Source organism: Nicotiana tabacum, chromosome 20, assembly GCF_000715075.1.
Source record: "Nicotiana tabacum cultivar K326 chromosome 20, ASM71507v2, whole genome shotgun sequence".
NCBI classification, from domain to species: Eukaryota; Viridiplantae; Streptophyta; class Magnoliopsida; order Solanales; family Solanaceae; genus Nicotiana; species Nicotiana tabacum.
In genome coordinates, this window is record NC_134099.1 from 68453046 (window position 1) to 68472444 (window position 19399).

Sequence of the window (19399 nt, forward strand, 5' to 3'; positions counted from 1 at the left end):
ATTCGTGAAGGCGTATGAAGAAAGATATAGTTGGGTTTGTAGTTCAGTGCCTCAATTGTCAGTAGGTAAAGTATGAGCACCAGAGGCCGGGTGGTCTGCTTCGGCAGATAGAGATGTCGAAGTGAAAGTGGGATCGGATCACCATGGACTTCGTAGTTGGACTCCCACGAACTTTGAGGAAGTTCGACGCCATTTGGGCGATTGTGGATCGGCTGACCAAGTCTGCGCATTTCATTCATGTGTGTACTACCTATTCTTCGGAGCGGTTGGCAAAGATTTATATCTGGGAGATTGTTCGTCTGCATGGTATTCCAGTTTCCATCATTTCAGATAGAGGTACACAGTTCATATCACGGTTTCGGAGGGCCGTACAGCATGAGTTGGGTACTCGGGTGGAGTTGAGCACAACATTTCACCCCCAGACGGACGGACAGTCCGAGCACAATATTCAGATTCTTGAGGATATGCTCCGTGCGTGTCTGATGCAGTTTGGAGGTTCTTGGGATCAGTTCTTGCCATTGGCAGAGTTTGCCTACAAAAATAGTTATTAGTCCAGCATTCAAATGGCACCGTATAAGGACTTGTATGGTAGGCGGTGTAGATCCCCAATGGGTTGGTTTGAGCCGGGTGAGGCTAGATTATTGGGCACAGACTTGGTTCAGGACGCCTTGGAGAAGGTTAAGGTGATTCAGGATAGACTTCACACAGCCCAGTCCAGACAGAAGAGTTATGCGGACCGGAAGGTTCGTGATGTTTCCTATATGGTTGGAGAGTAGGTCTTGCTTCGGGTTTCGCCTATGAAGGGAATTATGAGATTTAGGAAGAAGGGGGAAATTGAGTCCGAGGTTTAATGGTCCTTTTAAGGTATTGAGGCGCGTTGGGGAGGTTGCCTATGAGCTTGCCTTACCTCCCAGCTTGGTAGGAGTTCATCCGGTATTTCATGTTTTGATGCTCCGGAAGTATCACGGTGACCCGTCGCATGTGTTGGATTTCAATTCAGTCCAGTTGGACAAAGATCTATCTTATGTTGAGGAGCCAGTGGCGATATTGGACAGGAAGGTTCGAAAGCTAAGGTTAAAGAACATTGCATCAGTGAAAGTTTAATGGCGGGGTCATCCGGTTGAGGAGGCGACCCGGGAGACCGAGCAGGATATGCGCAGTCGTTACCCTCATCTTTTCACTACTTCAAGTATGTCTCTATGCTCGTTCGAGGACGAACGAATATGTTAAGAGGGGGAGGAGTAACGACCCGGCCGATCATTTTAAGAATTTACACCTCGATCCCCTATTAACTGCTTTCCCTGTGTTTGTTTCTACTATTGTGAGTTGCTGGGAGGATTTTTTTTGAGTTTCGGAGCGTTTTAGGACACTTAGTCCCTAAATGGGAGCTTAAGCTTTAGAATTCGGACCGTAGTCGGAGCAGTGTGAAGACAGCCTCGAAATGGAATTCTGTCGATTCCGTTAGCTCCGTTTGATGATTTCGGGCTTAGGGGCGTGTTCGGATTATGTTTTGGAGGTTTGTAGCTTATTTAGGCTTGAAATGCCGAAAGTTGAATTTTTGAAGTTTCCGGATCGATAGTGAAATTTTGATATCGGGGTCGGAATCCGATTCTGAAAGTTGGAATATCTCCGCAGTATTGAATGTGACATGTGTGCAAAATTTGGGGTCAATCGAACTTGGTTTGGTTGGTTTTGGCATCGGTTGTAGTATTCTTGAAATTTCAAGTTCTTTAGGCTTGGATTAGAGGGTGATTCGTGGTTTTAGAGTTGTTTGATGTGATTTGAAGATTGGACTAAGTTCGTATGATGTTTTAGGATTGGTTGGCATGTTTAGTTGAGGTCCCGGGGGCCTCGGGTGAGTTTTGGATGCTTAACGGATTGGAATTTGGACTAAGGCAAAAGCTGAGGTTGTTGAACCTGTCATAACCGCACCTACGTGTGTGGGACCACAGGTGCGGCACCGCGGAATCGATTTGGGAACTGCAGGCGCGGCCTAAGGCTTGGGTAGAGTTGGTCGCAAATGCAGCCCAAGGACTGCAGAAGCGGACCGCATCTGCGAGTAAGTGGGCGCAGGTGCGGGGTTTTGGGCATTTAATAAAATATCGCAGGTGCGGGTTATTTGCCGCAGAAGCGGGACTGCAGGTGCGGTCCCATGATTGCAGAAGCGGAAATCGCTGAGCAGAAAAAGAGAAAAATCGAGGGTTTGAGTTCATAAGTTGGAAAATCAATTTGAAGCTCGATAGAGGGCGATTTCCGGAGGGATTTTGAAGGAGGAAGATCGGGTAATGAATCTGAACTCTAATTTGGTTTTAATACATTAATCTATTGTTAGTTTTATCGTTTAATTTCGGAATTTGAATGAAAAATTTGAGAAAAAGTTGAGAAACGTTCTTAGGACTAATTTTGGGATTTTGATCGAGGTTTTGGTATTGGATTCGAGTGATTTTGGTATGGTTAGACTCGTGAGTGAGTGGGTGTTCATAATTTATAATTTTTACCCGATTCCAAGGCATGGGTCCGGGGAGGATTTTTGGGCGTTTTTCTATTTTCTTACCTTAGCTTCGACTCCCTTAGCTAAATTCGTTGTTTATAGTTATATTACATTATGAAATTGATTTGATTAGATTTGGGCCACTCGGAGTTGGATACTCGTGGCAAGAGCGTGATTTCAGATTGAGTTTGAGCTGGTTCGAGGTAAGTGGTTTGCCTAACCTTGTGTGGGGGAACTCCCCTTAAGATTTTGGTATTGATGTTATATGAGTGTCGTGTACGTGAGGTGACGAGTGTGTACACGTCACCCCATTTTCATTTAATAAATATATGTGTTTTTCTTGTAATTGAGCAATAATTGTACTTGAAGCCTCTTGTTTAGTTTAGGAAAAGCATGCTTATGTGATTTAATTATCTCACCTACTTAAATTACTTACTTGTACTCTGTGCAACGTGTTAGGGTAGAATTTCCTATTTAATTCTCGAATAGAACTGTAAATTCTTTCTGAGATTGTTGTGTGTTTACTTTGGGACTACGGGACGATATCCCGGGAGATCCCCCTGCATGTTTAATTTTGGACTACAGATCGGTATTTCGGGAGATCTCCCTGCACTTTTACGTTTGGGACTACGGGACGACACCCGGGAGATTCCCATGTACTGGATATTTACTTGGGACTACGGATTGGTATTCCGGAAGCTTTCCCTGCATATTTATGATTCGGACTGCGGGACGATATCCCGGGAGATCCTCTGTACATTTACGTTTGGGAGTATGGGACGATATCCTGAGAGATCCCTTGTTGCTATCTCTGTATACTGAGTTACTTTCTTTCTATGATTTTGTTCTCTATTAACTGTTAGTGTTTTAATTATACTGTCACCTTTCGTACTGTTTTACTTTGTTTTATGTATATAACTAGTAGGGTCGTGACCTTCCTCGTCACTACTCGACCGAGGTTAGGCTTGGCACGTATTGGGTACCGTTGTGGTGTACTCATACCCTTTCCTGCACATGTTTTTCTTGTGCAGATCCAGGTTCTTCAACTCAATCATACTATTAGTGAGGCGAGGCGATTCTCAGAGATTTCGAGGTATATCTGCCGCGTATGCAGACCGAGGAGTCCCTCTCTATTCTCTCGTTTAGTTATAGACCTTTTGTAATTACTTTGTTTAGACTTCCGGAGTTAGACATTATGTATTTCCTCTAGTTTGTGATTCATGAGATTCCGGATTTTGGGAGTGTTAGTATTGATCGAGAGTGCTGTTATTGTATATGTCAAGCGGCATCTTAAACTTTTCTATTATATTACCCGTAAATTTCTAGTTTCGTATCTTTGTTTCTTTTTTCCGCAAATTGTTAGGCCTGCCTAGCTGTAAAGACTAGGTGCCGTCACGACAGTTCACGGAGGGAGAACTTGGATCGTGACGTTCTCATTACCACAATAATGACGATTATAATTTTGTCAATTTCCATGTCAACATCCATTTATACCTCAACGGTAATTATATTATGTTTTATTTCAGACTTATCACATACTGCTACCACATTTCTTTAAAGGAATTGAGCAAATTCAATGGGACGGATTTTTATTATTGGTGTTCACAATCATATATGAGTTTGCTCATGACAAGACATCAAAATTTTATCACTTCAGGTGGTGATAATTTCTTTCAAAATCTATTAGAGTACAAGCATATCTTTTAATACAAGAAATTTAGTTTATAAAATTATTGTAAAGTAAAATCAATAATCCAATTCGTAGCGACACTACAAAATAGCAACAGGATTTTCTGCATCAAAATCTTTCACATACCTTAAAAAACACCACACTGCTTGAGCTGGGTAATAAGGCAACAAGCAAGAAAATGCAAGTGGACCATTCCCAGCATCACTCTGAAGACATCAAGAAATATTCTCCTTGCGTGCCTACTGAACTTGTTCAGAGTTTAATGATTTTGAGGTTTGTATCAATTGACCATTGTTGTCTTGACAAAATTATCCCCGGCCTGTATCAATTTCATATTCATACTTCTTAATTTTGAAAGAACAAGACCTCAACTACACTTTGATCTTGAGTATTGCAAAGAAAAGTCGAGAGAGACAATTCCTATTGTTTTTAGGATGAATTACAGTAGAATAGAACTTCTCTATTTATAGAGAAAAAGTGATATATTTACTGTATCCTTGTGTGAAAGAAAGTAAACTTCGACCCTGACTTCAATTCCCAGTTCCACAGTCAGTCGTAGGAATGAATTTTTTTTTTCTTTTTTACCTTTTTTTGGGGGGGAGGCACGAGTGGAAAAAGAGTGAGTTGCACCAGTAATATTTAAGATTACTGCAATGTATGGCCTTACAGGCAAATGCAGTTGAAGCTGTACGGTCAATTCAAGGGAGAAATGTCCAACAAAAAGAAAAAGGAAATGACTGACTAGCACGTTAGAATGCTGAAAATTAAATATTTGCGAGGATTATCAGTCTTTTTGTTGCTAAAAATTGAATAAAGTTATGATTCAATAACTCATTTGGAAGGTAAGTGACAAAGCAATTTTACTGAATTGTGACATGGTCTTCATGAGCACATAAGGTTGGATGTGATTTTGCTTTATCTATTTTTTGTCAACTTGAGGTACTTTATAGAATTAGTGAAAATTATGCAAGAACTAAGATTCCAATCGACTGTAAGCGACATGCTGCCGAGTTAATATTTATTTAAGGAACGGACTGCACAAGATCATTCAACTTAATCACATGAAGAAAGACGAATGAAGCAATTAATATTTTACAGAAAAATGTGGAACAGTATATAGATGCATATTTTATACCTTGAATATGGAGATGTGACACATTTTTTTATGAGCGAGAAATCTGTTTGGAGCCGACCCTTTGGGCCAACCGCAGCCTTTTAAACTCAGAGATGATGGGTCCGCTCCGCTGCTCTACTCTTCTTCACTTAAAAACCAGAGTTATTTCGCTTGGCGCAGGGCTCAAACCTGTGAGCTAAGACATGTATCCCTCAACCTTTGCCAATTGAGCTAACCCTTGGGAGCGAGGATGTGACATAGTCATGCGCGATTAGTTAGGCTGGCGTTTGGAATATATGTAAGAGGGCAAGGATGCCCTTGAAGGAGTTGGCTTCCTTCCTGGCATAGGCAGCTTAATTTGACTCCTATAAACAATCAATAGAAGGCATAAAAGTAGAAGAAATAGAGCAACTGAAGAAGAGAGCATCTTGCTATGTTTTAGGTAGAAAATGCCATATTGGTATTTTGTAGTATCAGACCATAGGTATTGCCCTTCAATTAGAGCAGCTCCTAATGTCCAAGAAACATCTCCAGGACCAAATACGATCTCGTGCTTACCCAGACACAGAGCATCTTGAATCAGTGATATCATGTACAGAACCCGGAAACAATATGCTCCTCCAATACCTTGGTGATCTTCCCATGATTGGGAACATAACTGTTGACCCGCCTCCCACATTCTCGTCAAGTTTGCTCTTGGACTCAAATTTAACGTCTGGTAGACAGCGAAAAATCCAGACAATGCATGATAACGAGTAACTGAGCTTGCATTTAACATCAAATTGAGCAATTCATTGCCTGCAGAAACCAAAAGGCAAAAGGAAGATATATAAAACCTGCATAAGCTCAAACACACTTTTAGTTTGAAGGGTAAAATGCATGGTTACGAAAAAGTTATAGAAGAAAGCTAAATTCTGCATGTAATATCTTGCTTATGAATCTTTCGACTAGATTTTACATGCCAAACAGCCTAAATACACTATTTTAAAGACAAATTACGCGTTGTAGACATCCCCTCTTTTTTAAGGAAACCGGAAATTGCCATGTACTTGTATTGGAAAACAAAGGAAAACACTGCTAGCTTATAAAGAATGTGTGAGGAAAAGCAAGTTATGAAGCTATAAAGCTCTTTATACCAAGATACAAAGGGTCCTGTGCGGAAAAGACAAGGGTCATCCACACTTTTGACCACATGGAAGTATGACCCGAGGGGGGCAAAGCAACCAAAGGGCAATCACAGCTCTTCTCAAAATATAGATCCTAGCTAAGGAGTGTTAATTGAAATTCAAAACATTTTAATCCATAAAAAGAGTGAAAGAAAAGCAATATGCCAAAGTGATAGTCAATTACTATATCTCATCGTAGTTTAATGTACTGACATGGAAGAAGCCAAAAAAGACCAAGATTAAGGTTACAACTGTCGCTATGTGAAAATAGCAATAAAGAAGAGGATGTGGAGGGGAGGGAGGGTGAGAGAGAGAGAGAGAGAGTATCATCTACAAAAATCCAACAGAGGGTCATATTCAAGTTGCGCTTGCAATTAATCAAATATCTGGGAATCACAAAGAGAGGCCAATCTAGTCCAATTCCAGCTGGGAAGAATCAGACAGCCCACTTGCTTCCTTGGGAAATATGCTCAATATATTTGATTCAATAGTTGATGCAGTCCTTGTTGTTTGAAGAAACCCTCCACTGCAATTGGTATTTTTTTCAAAATGCAGGCATAAGATAAGAATTCAGTGTTCTAGAACTTCGAATAGGTCTCAAATTCAAGTTCATCCTATTTCAACTCTTCCTTGAAAAAAGGTACAAACAATTCCGAATCATAGTCCTTGTAGTTCATCCCTATAATATACAAAAAAGAGGCGATACTCCAAGAATCCACTGTAACTCTAGCCAGAGGCTTCTGATATGCTTCCATAAAGCAATACCATTTGGAGAACTAGGAGCAGTAAACTTCCATTAGGAGCCTTAAACTTCTATCAAGAGCCTTCAGACTTTTCAACCCCAAGCGGCCTCTTTTTTTGTCTTTCGATATGATGCACAAATTTACTAATGACTTTTCTTCCTTCCAGAGTTGCCACCCAACAGAAAGTCATTCCTCAACTTGTTTAGCTATTTTTCCATCAATGGTGGCAGAGGAAGCAAGGACATCCAGTATTTAGGGATTCCATCCAAGACACGTTAATCAGTGTCAGTCTCCCATCAAATGACAGGTACTACTTTCCAAAGGGCCAACTTGACACCTTGCCATACTCCAACATCCTTTAGTTCCCCAAAGGCAATCCTAAATAAACTGTTGGGAATTTATCTACCTTGCACCCAAGATCACAGCCGAACCAGAACTACATGATTTACATTCACTAAATATATGCTGTTCTTAGCTAAGTTGATGGGAAAACCTGATATAGCCTCAAAAGTTAAGAGTATTACTTTTAGATGCAGCAGCCGCTCCTTACTGCCACCAAATCTATTATTTGTGTGTAGTAAATATTATTAAAAAGAATATGCACAAAAAATTTGCCACAATTTAGTAAGTTAATATTACTGATGAAAATCCACTGTTTATATAGGTGTCTATCAGGATGATATATCATGGTTAGTACAACAACCATTACCTTACCCACTTAGACTTGCTTTGCTTTCTTACCTTGCCATATTCCATATCATGCACAAAGATTGTATGCTAACTTTGGCACCTTTAACAACTTTCTAATCTAAAGTTCGAATGTTGATTATACACTTTGGATAATTCGGAGATATAATAAGAACCCACTTGTGCATAGTTAACAAAGTTAATTATTTATGACATGATGATAAAAACTTGAGGATTAGAACAATTACCAATTCCGGAAAGCAGACTAGTCCACGGTCTTAATTGGTAAGAGGCCTTCATCTCTACTCTACTTCAGGTAACAACCATATCTTAATCCCAAACTAGTCGGTGTCACCTACATATATCCTCAATCCATTAGGGCCTTTCCATTCCAACACTCATACTTGATAACAGCAAATATCTTTTGGACGGGACACTGGTGCAATTGCAGAATACAAAACCTTTTACAAGAGAAACTAAACACATTATTTTAACTTCTTTGATTCCATTCCTTTCTTTTTTAGTTAATCACTTGTCAAATTTAGTGTACATTATGATTTTTATATGATAAGGAGCAGAAGTACATCCAACACAACAACAACGGCAAAAAAGAGGGAAAGAAAAAAGTGGGAATTTCGACATCCATGTGCCACACTTTCAATGATAAATAACATTTCACAAGTTCAAGCAGACTGTAAAATACATCATAGAAGTTGACTCACCGCCATATGAACGCAAGCCAGTGCAACTTGCGTGATCATGGACTAAAGACCAATCACCTCTACTCGAATTTGTGGCAACTGCCCTTGTAAGTGATTTGCACATCTCCCAGTTAGGTTCTCCAAGTAGAAGTATAGCATTTGCATTGATGTGACTTCCTAAATCTGAACTTATAGGCTCTCTCTGAAAGCAACTAAGGCATGTATAGTTTTGCACAAAACCAGAATTAAGACACGGATGTCTCACTTTAAAGGCGCCGCCAGGACTTTCTTTAAGTGCTTGTGTATGACTAAGCATAACAATCGTCCTGTCAAATGCTTCATTCAAACCGAATGCTGGTAACGAGTATCGTACTATCTGATGCTCAGGTGAACCGATCTTTGAATTAAAGACATGATTATCAATTTTCAATTCATCAACTTCAACCACTAGCTGCAATGAAGAACCCCCTAAATCAAGAAGACCCAATGTGTGTGATCCTAACAAATTACCCAACACCCCCATCTTGTAATTTAGAGCAATCCAACCATAATACGCCTCTTCCTTCCCGCTCAACACCCTAATCCAATCTTTCTTATATAAAAAACCAAAATCCTTTAGAACATCAGCGACGTCTTCCAAAACCACTCTAGCATCCTCAACTGGTAATTTCCTCATTCCAGCAGTAGCCAGAACAAAAATGGGAGTGAATTCCCGTCTTTCCCGTGGCACCAACCGCTCCGCCCAACGAAGCAAAGGATCCAATGATGATCTAACGCCCAAAGCATTTCCAACAAATTTGTCCAAACCCGGCTCAGTTTGCATACAATGGTATTGACAACCATCACTCTTTGTCAAGTTCCCTGGATAAGTATTCAGCAAAATTGGCAAATCTCCATTATTATTCAATCTACCTTGTAATTTCCACTCATAAATATTAACTCTTGTACCAGAGCTTCCACAATCCACTACAACTGTAAAGTATGAACTACTACTTTTCTCAACATTATAAACCAAACTAGGACTAAACACAAAACACCCACCAATCAATACAAAGATAAAAACAATAGACACTGCTATTATGCCAATTTTTTGCATTTTTCGATTGTGATCAGCTCCAGATACATAAGGCTTTGATTTTGATGGCCATCTGGGGTCCATTTAAAAACGAATACATGAAGAAAGTATGGGTTTTAACGTATTACACTTTACCAAGATGAGATTGAAGCATAACAGTTATAGTTCAGTTAAATGCCATAAGGTTGTACTTTTTATATAATCCACAGTAAGATTCGTCTCCTTCCAAAAAGATAGATTGATAAATATAATCCCACATCGAAGAGAGACAAAATTGGGGTGGGATACCCTTGTGGGGTGGGTGGGGTGGGTGGGGGTGCTGGAGAAGCGATGAATCAAGATTCAAGAGCTACAGTGAGGAGCTGAGGATGTGGAAAGAGAGAAGCGGTGAAGACGATGTACTTAAGTTAATTGCATTTTGTGTCTAATGTTTTGCATAAAGTATGATTAGTACCCAAAAGTTCCAATTGTGTTAGTAGCATCTCAAATCTGTTATCACTTGCTTTGAAATAGTCCCTGGCCTTATGGCCTTAACCACGCGATTAATTTTTGGCCCCATAGTCTTTCTTTGGTGGGGAATTTTTTTTTTTGGCAGTGAGAGATACATTAAACTAAGGGGTCGTTTGGTGGCGTGTATAAGAATAGTGCGGAATAAGGTGTATTAGTATTGCAGGAATTCGTAATACATGGGTTAGTAATACAAACATTAATTATGCAAATATTATTTCTTATCTACTGTTTGGTGTGGTGTATTAAAAATTATAATGCATTGCATATTTTTAAGAAAAATAGTTGTTTACAAAAATACCCTCCATATTCTCTAGCTTTAAGAGACTTTAAGGATAATTTTGTCTTTAACCATACTAATGCATGCATTAATATCCTTGGACCTTGGTATTACTAATGTCATGGTTTTCTATGCATTACTTATACACAGGATAATACCAAGTATAATGTATAACTAATACAAATATTAAGTACATCAATGAGTTAAAAAGGAAAACAACTTTTTCTCTCCGTACAATTACTAACATTGGCCCTTAACGGTAACATATTTGACGTGTCAACCCTACGCTCTGCCTCATGGCACCGTCGGACGGTGTCCTAAGGGCGCGTACTGACAGCCAAAATGAACCTCCAGTTACGACGACTCCAACTACTGAAGCAATTGCTGGAAAATTAACTTATGCCACCACTGTAACTAACGCAACAGTTACTCCAACGACCACCGTCCAACACCCTCGAGAATCAGTGATTGCTCGACAAACTACTCACAATGGGATATCGGCGGTGATTTTTAAAGCTAAAGACTATTACAAAATCATGGCTGAAGAATGCAAATTAACTATTGTTAGTAGGTTTCTGAAGCCTCGCCCTCAAATCGAAAGGATCAGGTCCAGTTTCAGTGAGTTTTTTTCAATTAAAGGTGATGCCAAGATTGGAGTCTATAATAACTATAATGTTTTAATAGATTTCTCCTATGAAAGATGACTTCAAACTGTATGGTACAGGAGGGTGATCGAAATTGAAAGATTACAAATGTGGCTACAAAAATGGTCACCGAATTTTAAGACGGATGAAGACATTTCAGTTGTCCTGGTATGGGTACTTCTTCCATGTATACCATTAAATATACATACATGACATTATGTTAAACAAATTGGCAGTACTCCGTTGGCCTTAGATGTTGCTACTTATGGTAGAATAAGGCCTAGTATGGCTAAGATAAGGGTAGAAATAGACTTAATGAAACCCATACCTAGTAGTGGGTGGGCTCCGAAGATGAGAAGACACCTCTGAAAGGGTATACGTAAAAAATTGAATACGAAAATATTCCTAAGTATTGCAAGCATTATAGGAAAATTGGGCATAATATGATGAATTGTAAAGTTCTTGAGAAAATAAGAATCGTAGAAGTCAATGAAGGGGAAACAAATGCTGAAAATATGATTCTATTGCAAACGGAAGAAGAAAGTAGTAAAAAACATAAGGAGAATAGTGTAGGCAATGGAGGCCAAAAGAAGGATATGACAAAGCAGAATGTTACAAAAGTTGATAAGGGTGTGGCAAAACAGAATGCTAATATTACTATATGTTAGAAATGGGAGTTTGTATGGACGAACACATGATTGTCATGGGCATTTTTGTATTTTTACGCCAATTTCAGCCTTTTCATTTTCTTCAATATCCTGACATGTGTGTGCTCTTTGTAAATTGTTACTATATATAATTGGTACACGGTAGTGTATACTGTACAGTAAAATTGGGCTTATTTCTCACCTGTGAATAAACACGCGGTTTGCAACTGTCATTAACCAAACCACGTGTACCACTACTTAGATAGACAGACTATACAACATCTATCTTTGTAATTTTCTTTCTCCTTCGCTGCTCCTCCTATGCTCTCTGCAATTCTGCAATCTATCTTTTCAGTAAGTTTTTCAACTTTTTCTTGCACTGCTCTTTCTTCTTCGGTTTTTCAGTGCCGGTTCTATATGTTTCAGTGAGTTGCTTCTCTATATTCCACACTCTTTTAAAGTGTGAGTTGTTTCTGTTGATGATCTTTGATTGGGTGAAAATGGTAGTTATCAGATTCTTCACTTCCAATTTTTGCAACGAAAGCTATGCATGTGTTCGTTTTGGTTGGATTTCTTATACTGAGTTTTGCTCACTCTGGGTTTTATGCTAATTTGAGATCTCTTTGTTGAACTTCGTATTCACTTCTTTTACTTATTTAGGAAAGTACGTATACTGGTAGATACGCAAATTGCATAACACTTTACCATTATTTTAATTTTTTTTGGCTGTTTACTTGGGAATTGCATCTGCATTTGAATGGAAGTTAGCTTCGAGGTTGTAGGGAAAAACCCCTTTTACATACAGTGAAGTCAGAACTTTTAGGAAGTCAGGACTTTTAGAAGGTCTGAGAGAGCCCAAACAGAGAACTGAGACTCTGTGTTCCTCTCCTGAACCATTGGGTCGCCTTGAAAAGTATCTAATGTTGTGTTGAAGATAAAGGGTACTACAAAAAGGGAATCTTTAATAGAGACCCAGTGTAGTAATCGTCAGCCAATTGGTTAATGAATTAGACATCGATTATTTTATCAACTTTAATTCTTACATGGTTTTCTATTACTGTTAGGAAAGTTTAATTTCAGAATAATGAAAATAACAAAAAAGTAGGTGATTCGAGGGCGGACTTAATGTTGCCCTTTTAGCTATATGTTTTTCATCTTACTCCTGCTCAACTATGGTTGCACTCATTGCCTGATAGGAGAATAAAAGTAATTGTAAATACCCAATATATGGTCATTCTCGATTTTGTTCATCAATCCTTCTTTCAAATTGTGGAACAATATTCAATCAAGAGCGAATTTTAGAGAGGGTATAGTTAGCATATTCTGTTAGTCATGGATAAACAATCACTAAAGTTTTTACAGAAAGCAGAAAAGAACCATCTTATCTTCTATCTCTGTGATAATGGATAAATTGTACTATCTAAAATCCTTAAGTCTTAAATTTTTCTAATTATGTCGTACACATTTGAATTTATGCAATTAATGAGCTGCAAATGCCCAAAAATGTGTTATCGTGTTTTTCTTTGTCTCTCTTTTTTTTGGGTTTGTGAGGGCGGAGCATAAGGTTCAGTTAAGGGAGATTTAATTTTTTTTTATATTTGATCCTTTTCTTATGGTTATCCCTTTCTTTTCTGCAGTTGAGATGCCATATAATACAGTTGCTTAATGAAGAGCTTGGAAGGAACTATATGGAAATGTTGTCAGTTTATCCAGGGGGCTTGAGATGAACACATGCGTATTCCAACAATATCCTCGAGATATAGCCAATCCCTTAAAAGAAAATAGTGAACTTGGGTGTAGGTACAACTTATTCAAAATACTTTTATTAGCTATTTTTTTTTTTGCAGTCCATCATGTGTGTTTCTTTACAGCTTGTTTGGATGGTTGTTATCCATTGTATCGTATCGTATTGTTACTTTAAATACAATGTTTGTTTTGATTGTTACTTAAATTTTATTGTATCGTATCGTTAAATCCATCGTTACATAACGATGAAATGTGCCACTTCATGTAACGACCGATTTGGTGTGGTCGCGTCGTTACCTTGTCTTTTTCTCTCAATCTCACCCTTTATTTAGAAGACAATGTTTCCTTCATGATTTTTTTAATTTTATTTAATGTTAAAGGTAATATATTAATTTCAGCAGAAAGTGCTTTAAAATTATATACAATCGTAGGCTTACATTATGAATTGTATAATGAGCTCAAGAGTTCAACCATAGCCTTAATGTCATTTGCAATGGCCATGTTGCACCAAATATATATATATATACACACATCTTATTTAACACTAATTACAGATTGTAGTTTGCTCTAAAAAAAATCTTGCATTTCTTTCTTTCCAAATTATCCACCAAATCACTGAAGGGATTGTGTTCCAGGTTTCCCTTTTGCCTTTTCTAAACCTTAAGATGCCACCTCTGTAATAACTCCTTTGTTTTCATTGGCATTGTCCGGGTGATCCTCAGGTTTTCTTCATGATTGAAGCATACTGCTGCAAGTTCATCACAAAAGATTGACTATTTAGAGATTATGTTGGTATATCTTGTGCCTTTACCACCTTAATTTCTTTCTTCTTGGGCTGTCCATCTTTATCAAAGCTATTTGGACTTGAATTATAGTTTGATTGGTCCTTGTGATTGCTGGTAGTTTAATGTCTGGTGCATCTCTTGAATTCAATGTCTATCTCAACACTAAAATAGAAACTTTGGTGCACTATTTTTGCCCCTCTCCTCCTCCTCTTCCATAAAAAAAGGAGAAGAAAAAGGCTATGCTTATATAGAAAGTACGAGAGAGAGAATGGGAAACATGTGTCTAAAAGTTGAGAAACAAGTGAACAGATTCTTTTTGCCTTTAATGCTGTATAGATTGATCCATGACTCCATATGAGCACAATTTACATTTCACTATGATTATATGATTTGAAAGTGAAAGCCCTACTTTTTCTATCAATGAATGTTATTGTAGGATTTTTTACCTGTATTATATGAATAAAAATGTTTATCAACAATTTTCATAAGTTGAAACATCTCAGTGGTGACATGTTAAATTATCAACTTTTTCATTGAAGGTTGAATGTTGGAGACAGGAAAGAAATACTTCTTTAAGTGCAACAATCGTGTATGCTAATGTATATTTGTCAGGAGAAGAAATAGATTTTGGGAGATGAATCTTCAAAATTAATTGTTGCATCTTATTTGTTGGTAGTCTGGATTCTATACTTCGATTTAGATCTGGAGTTAAGCTTTTTTTTTTTTTTTTTTTTGCGTTATATCTACTGCCATTGTTATTTCAACATGACCATAATTTCAAACTTATTCCAAAGTCATGTTATTTTTTCACAAGCTCAAACAAGTATCCTGCAGTGTTGGGTCCGTGCTCAGCACGGGCATCCCTGTCTAGTTAATGTTAAGAAACGAGAGGAGCCTACCAACAAAGAAGTTGTTCAATCGTCAAAAAAAAGTTACTGAGGAAAAAAGTGAGGCAACTAGTTCTATGGTAAATGGGAATAAAAATGGTAAAGTTAAAGCCAATAAGAAGCAGGGTCATGGGAACCAACAAAGAGCTGAGATAGCACAAGCTAACACTAACAATGTGACTATATTTTCAGCAAGACCTACAGTTACAGAGAGATTAAGCAAGAGGAAGCAAAAAAAAAAAAAAAGTGAAGAAAATGCCAAAAAAAAAAAATAAAAAAATAGCAAAGTAATATTCAAACCAGTTCAACTACATGAAAATAGTAAAAGAAGGTAGCAAAAGCCATCAAGTATATTCAAAGTGAACAGTCCCTATGAGAGATCAAAGAGAGTATCCAAAGTTAGAGTGATCAGGGAAAACAGAGTCACCAACAGCAGGTACAAACAATTATATAAATAATAAACCTACTGCAGATATTGTAGAAGCTCCAAACATTTCTAAAGAAGATACAAGGCATGATAAGGGTAAGTTCAGGGGATATTGACAAAACCACAAGGGTTGATCAAGAACATCAGCTAGAATTTAAGGGTGCTAATATGGTCATTGATAGCTCTAGTTCATCCATTTTACCATCGGATATTATTAATCAACACGGACTGAATTTGTTTGTTGAACTGAATATTCCCAAATTTATCTATCTGACTAAGAATGATGATGAGGTTACTAGTGATCTTCTTAGACAGACAACTTCTAAATACCGCAAAGAAATAAAATCAAATACTCAGGATACTAACAAAAGTCTTCTAAGACAAGATGAACAACAAATATCAAACAGGTACCACCGAGGAAGGAGAAAGAATGCAAACTAGGTAAATGAAAGAAGGCACATGAACAAAGTTGCTCCTTTACAGAAAAGGAAACAACAAGAGGATCTATCCCCAACTAATTCTAATGATTAGTACATTTTTTTTGAACATTAGAGGGATGAGATAAAAAAATCTATTCATAGGCTTAAACACTTGATCAACATAAACAAGACACAATTTGTGGCTATCTTTGAGCCTTTTGTGAATAATGAAAAGCTTGATGGTTACAGAAAGTTTCTTGTATTTCAACATTGTATCTCCAACTGCAATGGTCAAATTTGGTGCTTCTGGAACATCAACTGTCACTCTGTATTGATAGTTGAGGATGAGCAACATATTACCATAAAGTTTGAAGATGGTATTAACAACCACATTTCTTATATTTCAGCAGTTTATGCAAAATGCACTTCAACTGAAAGAAAAGACCTTTGAGATAGTCTTGAACAAAACAATCTTAACGTTGATGGTCCTTGGTGTATTGGAGGAGACTTCAATGTCATTACCAATTCATATGAAAAGCTAGGAGGAAGGCCTCATAGGGTTCATAGAAGCTTGGATTTTATTAACTACATGGACAATTGTGGAGTGACTGATGTTGGTTTTTCTGGTTCTAAGTTTACATGGTACAATAATAGAAGGCCTAGCAAGAGAATTTGGAAAAGACTTGATAGGATTTTTATTAATGAGATGTAGGCTTAGAAGTTCCAGACCACTATTGTGAGACACTTGGTGAGAACTGGCTCTGATTATAGGTCGTTACTCATAAAGTGCTTTAACACTAACCAAAACAACGTCAGTTACTTCGAGTTTCTTAATTTATGGGTTAATCAAGAGGGATTCCTAGACAATTTTAAAGAAATCTGGGAGTCCAGTATAGTTGGCTATCACATATGGATCTTACAATCTAAATTGAAGCTTCTTAGCAGGAAATTGATCCAGTGGTCTAGAGAAGAGATTAGGGACATCAATGATCTGATTATAAAATGGGAGGGAAAAGTCCAAATATTTGAGGATATGGATGTTGTTACCATCTCTGATAACAATAGGGAAGAATCGAATAAAGCATATGCTGAATATATTAAATGGTTGAGTATGCAAGAGTCTCTCCTTAAACAGAAAACTCAAACTAGATGGTTTGACGAGGGAGATATCAATACCAGGCACTTCCATAGCCTTCTTAGGGAAAGGAGAAGGAAACAGCAGTTGAACATGATTAAGAACCATAGAGGGAAATGGATTAAGAAAGAGAAGAAAGATATAACTTCTCTGAATTATGGATAGAGTTAGTCCAGAACTGTATCTCTTGGGTTTGGTACTCTATAATTATTAATGGCTCTAGAAATGGCTTCACTTCTTCTCAACGGTTAAAGCAAGGGGATCCTTTTTTTCCCTCTCTTTTTATTGTTGCGGCTGAATTTTTATCTAGATCCCTAAATAATCTCAATCGGAACAACAACTTCATTCCTTTCTCTATACCTTCTAGAGGTCCTACTATTAATCATCTAGCTTATGCTGCTGATGATGTTATCTTTAGCAGTGGAAGTAGCATTTCTATTAAAATGATCATGAAGGTGATAATGGATTATGAGGAGAGCTATGGTCAGCTTGTTAATAGGGATAAGAGCTTCTTCCTAACTATAACGACCCAGCCGGTCGTTTCATGATTCACAACCCCGTTTTCCCCATTTCTAGTTCTTTATGTGTTGTACAACTATATTTTATCGTATCGTATTGGTTGGTTTAGGTTCGGAGTGGTCTTGGAGTGGAATGAGACACTTAGTCTCTAATTTAGGAGCTTAATTAGAAAAGTCAAGTGGATGTTGACTTATGCGTATAAGGTCTTGGATGTGAATTCTAATGGTTCGGATAGCTCCGTTAGGCGATTTTGGACTTAGGAGCATGTTTGGAATGTAATTTGGAGATCTATGGTAGAATTAGACTTGAATGGGTGAAATTGGAAATTTGGATTTTTCGGTCGGCAGTGAAAATCTTGATATCGGGGTCAGAATGGAATACCAGAAATTGGAGTAGGTCCGTAGTGTCATTTATGATGTGTGTGCAAAATTTCAGGTCATTCAGAGATGATTTGATAGGTTTTGGCGTCGTTTGTGGAATTTGAAAGTTTCTAAATTCTTAGGCTTGAATCCTAAGATGATTTGGTGTTTTGATGTTGTTTGGAGTGATTTGAAGATTCGACTAAGTTTGAATGATATTATTTGGTTGAGGTCCTGCGGGCCTCGGGTGTATTTCGGATGCTCAACGGGTCATTTTTGGACTTGAAAGGTTAGCAGATTTTACTGGTATTTCTGTTGCAGAAGATCCTTCTTTGTGATCGCGTAGAGCATTTTTTGGGAACAGTCAAGTTGTCCATCACGTTCGCGGAGTAAGGGGTGTGATCGCGTAGGTTGGTCATGTGAAACATCACGAACGCGTGGGTTGAGTCGCGTTCGTGTAGGGTTATGTGGATCAAAGTTGGGGCCACGCATTTGTTCATTGCGAACGCGATCAGTTGTCCGTGATCGCGTAGGAGAGAGAGAGGCAGAGCATCGCGTTCGCGTGGTGATTAACGTGTTCGCATAGAGCTAATTCAGGAGCCAGCAAAGTTGTTCTTCGCGATCACGAGGGTGTTTCCGCGATCGCGATTAAGGAAGCACCTGGGCAGAATGTTTAAGTTCGAAAATGAGGGTTTTGGCCCATAATTTCAAAATTCATTAGAGAGCTCGGAAGAAGGCGATTTTGGAGGGAATTTTCATAGCAGTGATTGGGGTAAGTTTTCTTCACTCAAATTTAGTTAAATTCCATGATTATGTCTTGATTTTTATCATTTAATTTGGGAATTTGGGTTGAAAATTGGGGAAAATAGAAGAAAATTTGGAGAGTTAATTTTGGGATTTGGATGGTGGCCATTTGTTGTCAGATTTTGGTGAATTTGATATGGGTAGACTCATGAGCGAATGGGTTTTCTAGTTTTGTGATTTTTATCGGATTCTGAGACGTGGGACCGGGGGCCAGGTTTGAGCCAAATTTGGGATTTTTGTTCTAAATTGATAATTTTCGTATGAGTTTCATTCCTTTAGCGTATATTGATGATAATATACTATTTTTGGTTAGATTCGGAGCATTTTGAGGCCAAATCGAGAGGCAAGGGCATCGCGGGCTAGAGTTTTGGCTTGGTTTGAGGTAAGTAACGTTTCCAAACTTGGTAGAACTTGTTTGTGTGTTTAGAAGGGGTCTCAGGGGCCTCAGGTGTGATTCGAACGAGTTTCAGATGTTTTGCATAGTTTTGAGCGTGTTTGATTTTTGGTATTTTCGCACCTGCGACCTTGGAGCGTAGGTGCGGCTCCGCTTCTGCGTGCGTCTGATCGCATCTG

General features: G+C 38.1%; 1 protein-coding gene and 1 long non-coding RNA gene across 3 annotated transcripts; one reads left to right on the forward strand and one right to left on the reverse strand.

Moving 5' to 3' along the window:
* Window positions 1-4260: 4260 nt before the first annotated feature.
* On the reverse strand, window positions 4261-10142 carry LOC107823154 (putative apyrase 7). 2 transcript variants are annotated; one of them, XR_001656567.2, is made up of 3 exons: window positions 8614-10117; window positions 5317-6093; window positions 4261-4500 (listed from the first exon to the last, which is right to left on the reverse strand). XR_001656567.2 is itself a non-coding variant. In XM_016649751.2 (2 exons), exons 1-2 carry the CDS (start codon window positions 9749-9751, stop codon window positions 5567-5569), a joined length of 1665 nt encoding a protein of 554 aa, XP_016505237.1. In that variant the 5' UTR covers window positions 9752-10142; the 3' UTR covers window positions 5226-5566. The 2 variants fall into 2 exon arrangements, 1 of the variants encoding a protein (XP_016505237.1); XM_016649751.2 differs by lacking the exon at window positions 4261-4500 and having other exon boundaries at window positions 5226-6093; window positions 8614-10142.
* A 1677-nt stretch (window positions 10143-11819) lies between these two features.
* LOC142174787 (uncharacterized) lies at window positions 11820-13696 on the forward strand. Its single transcript, XR_012703846.1, has 2 exons — window positions 11820-12099; window positions 13383-13696. It is a non-coding gene; the product is annotated as an uncharacterized LOC142174787 (long non-coding RNA).
* Window positions 13697-19399: the final 5703 nt, after the last annotated feature.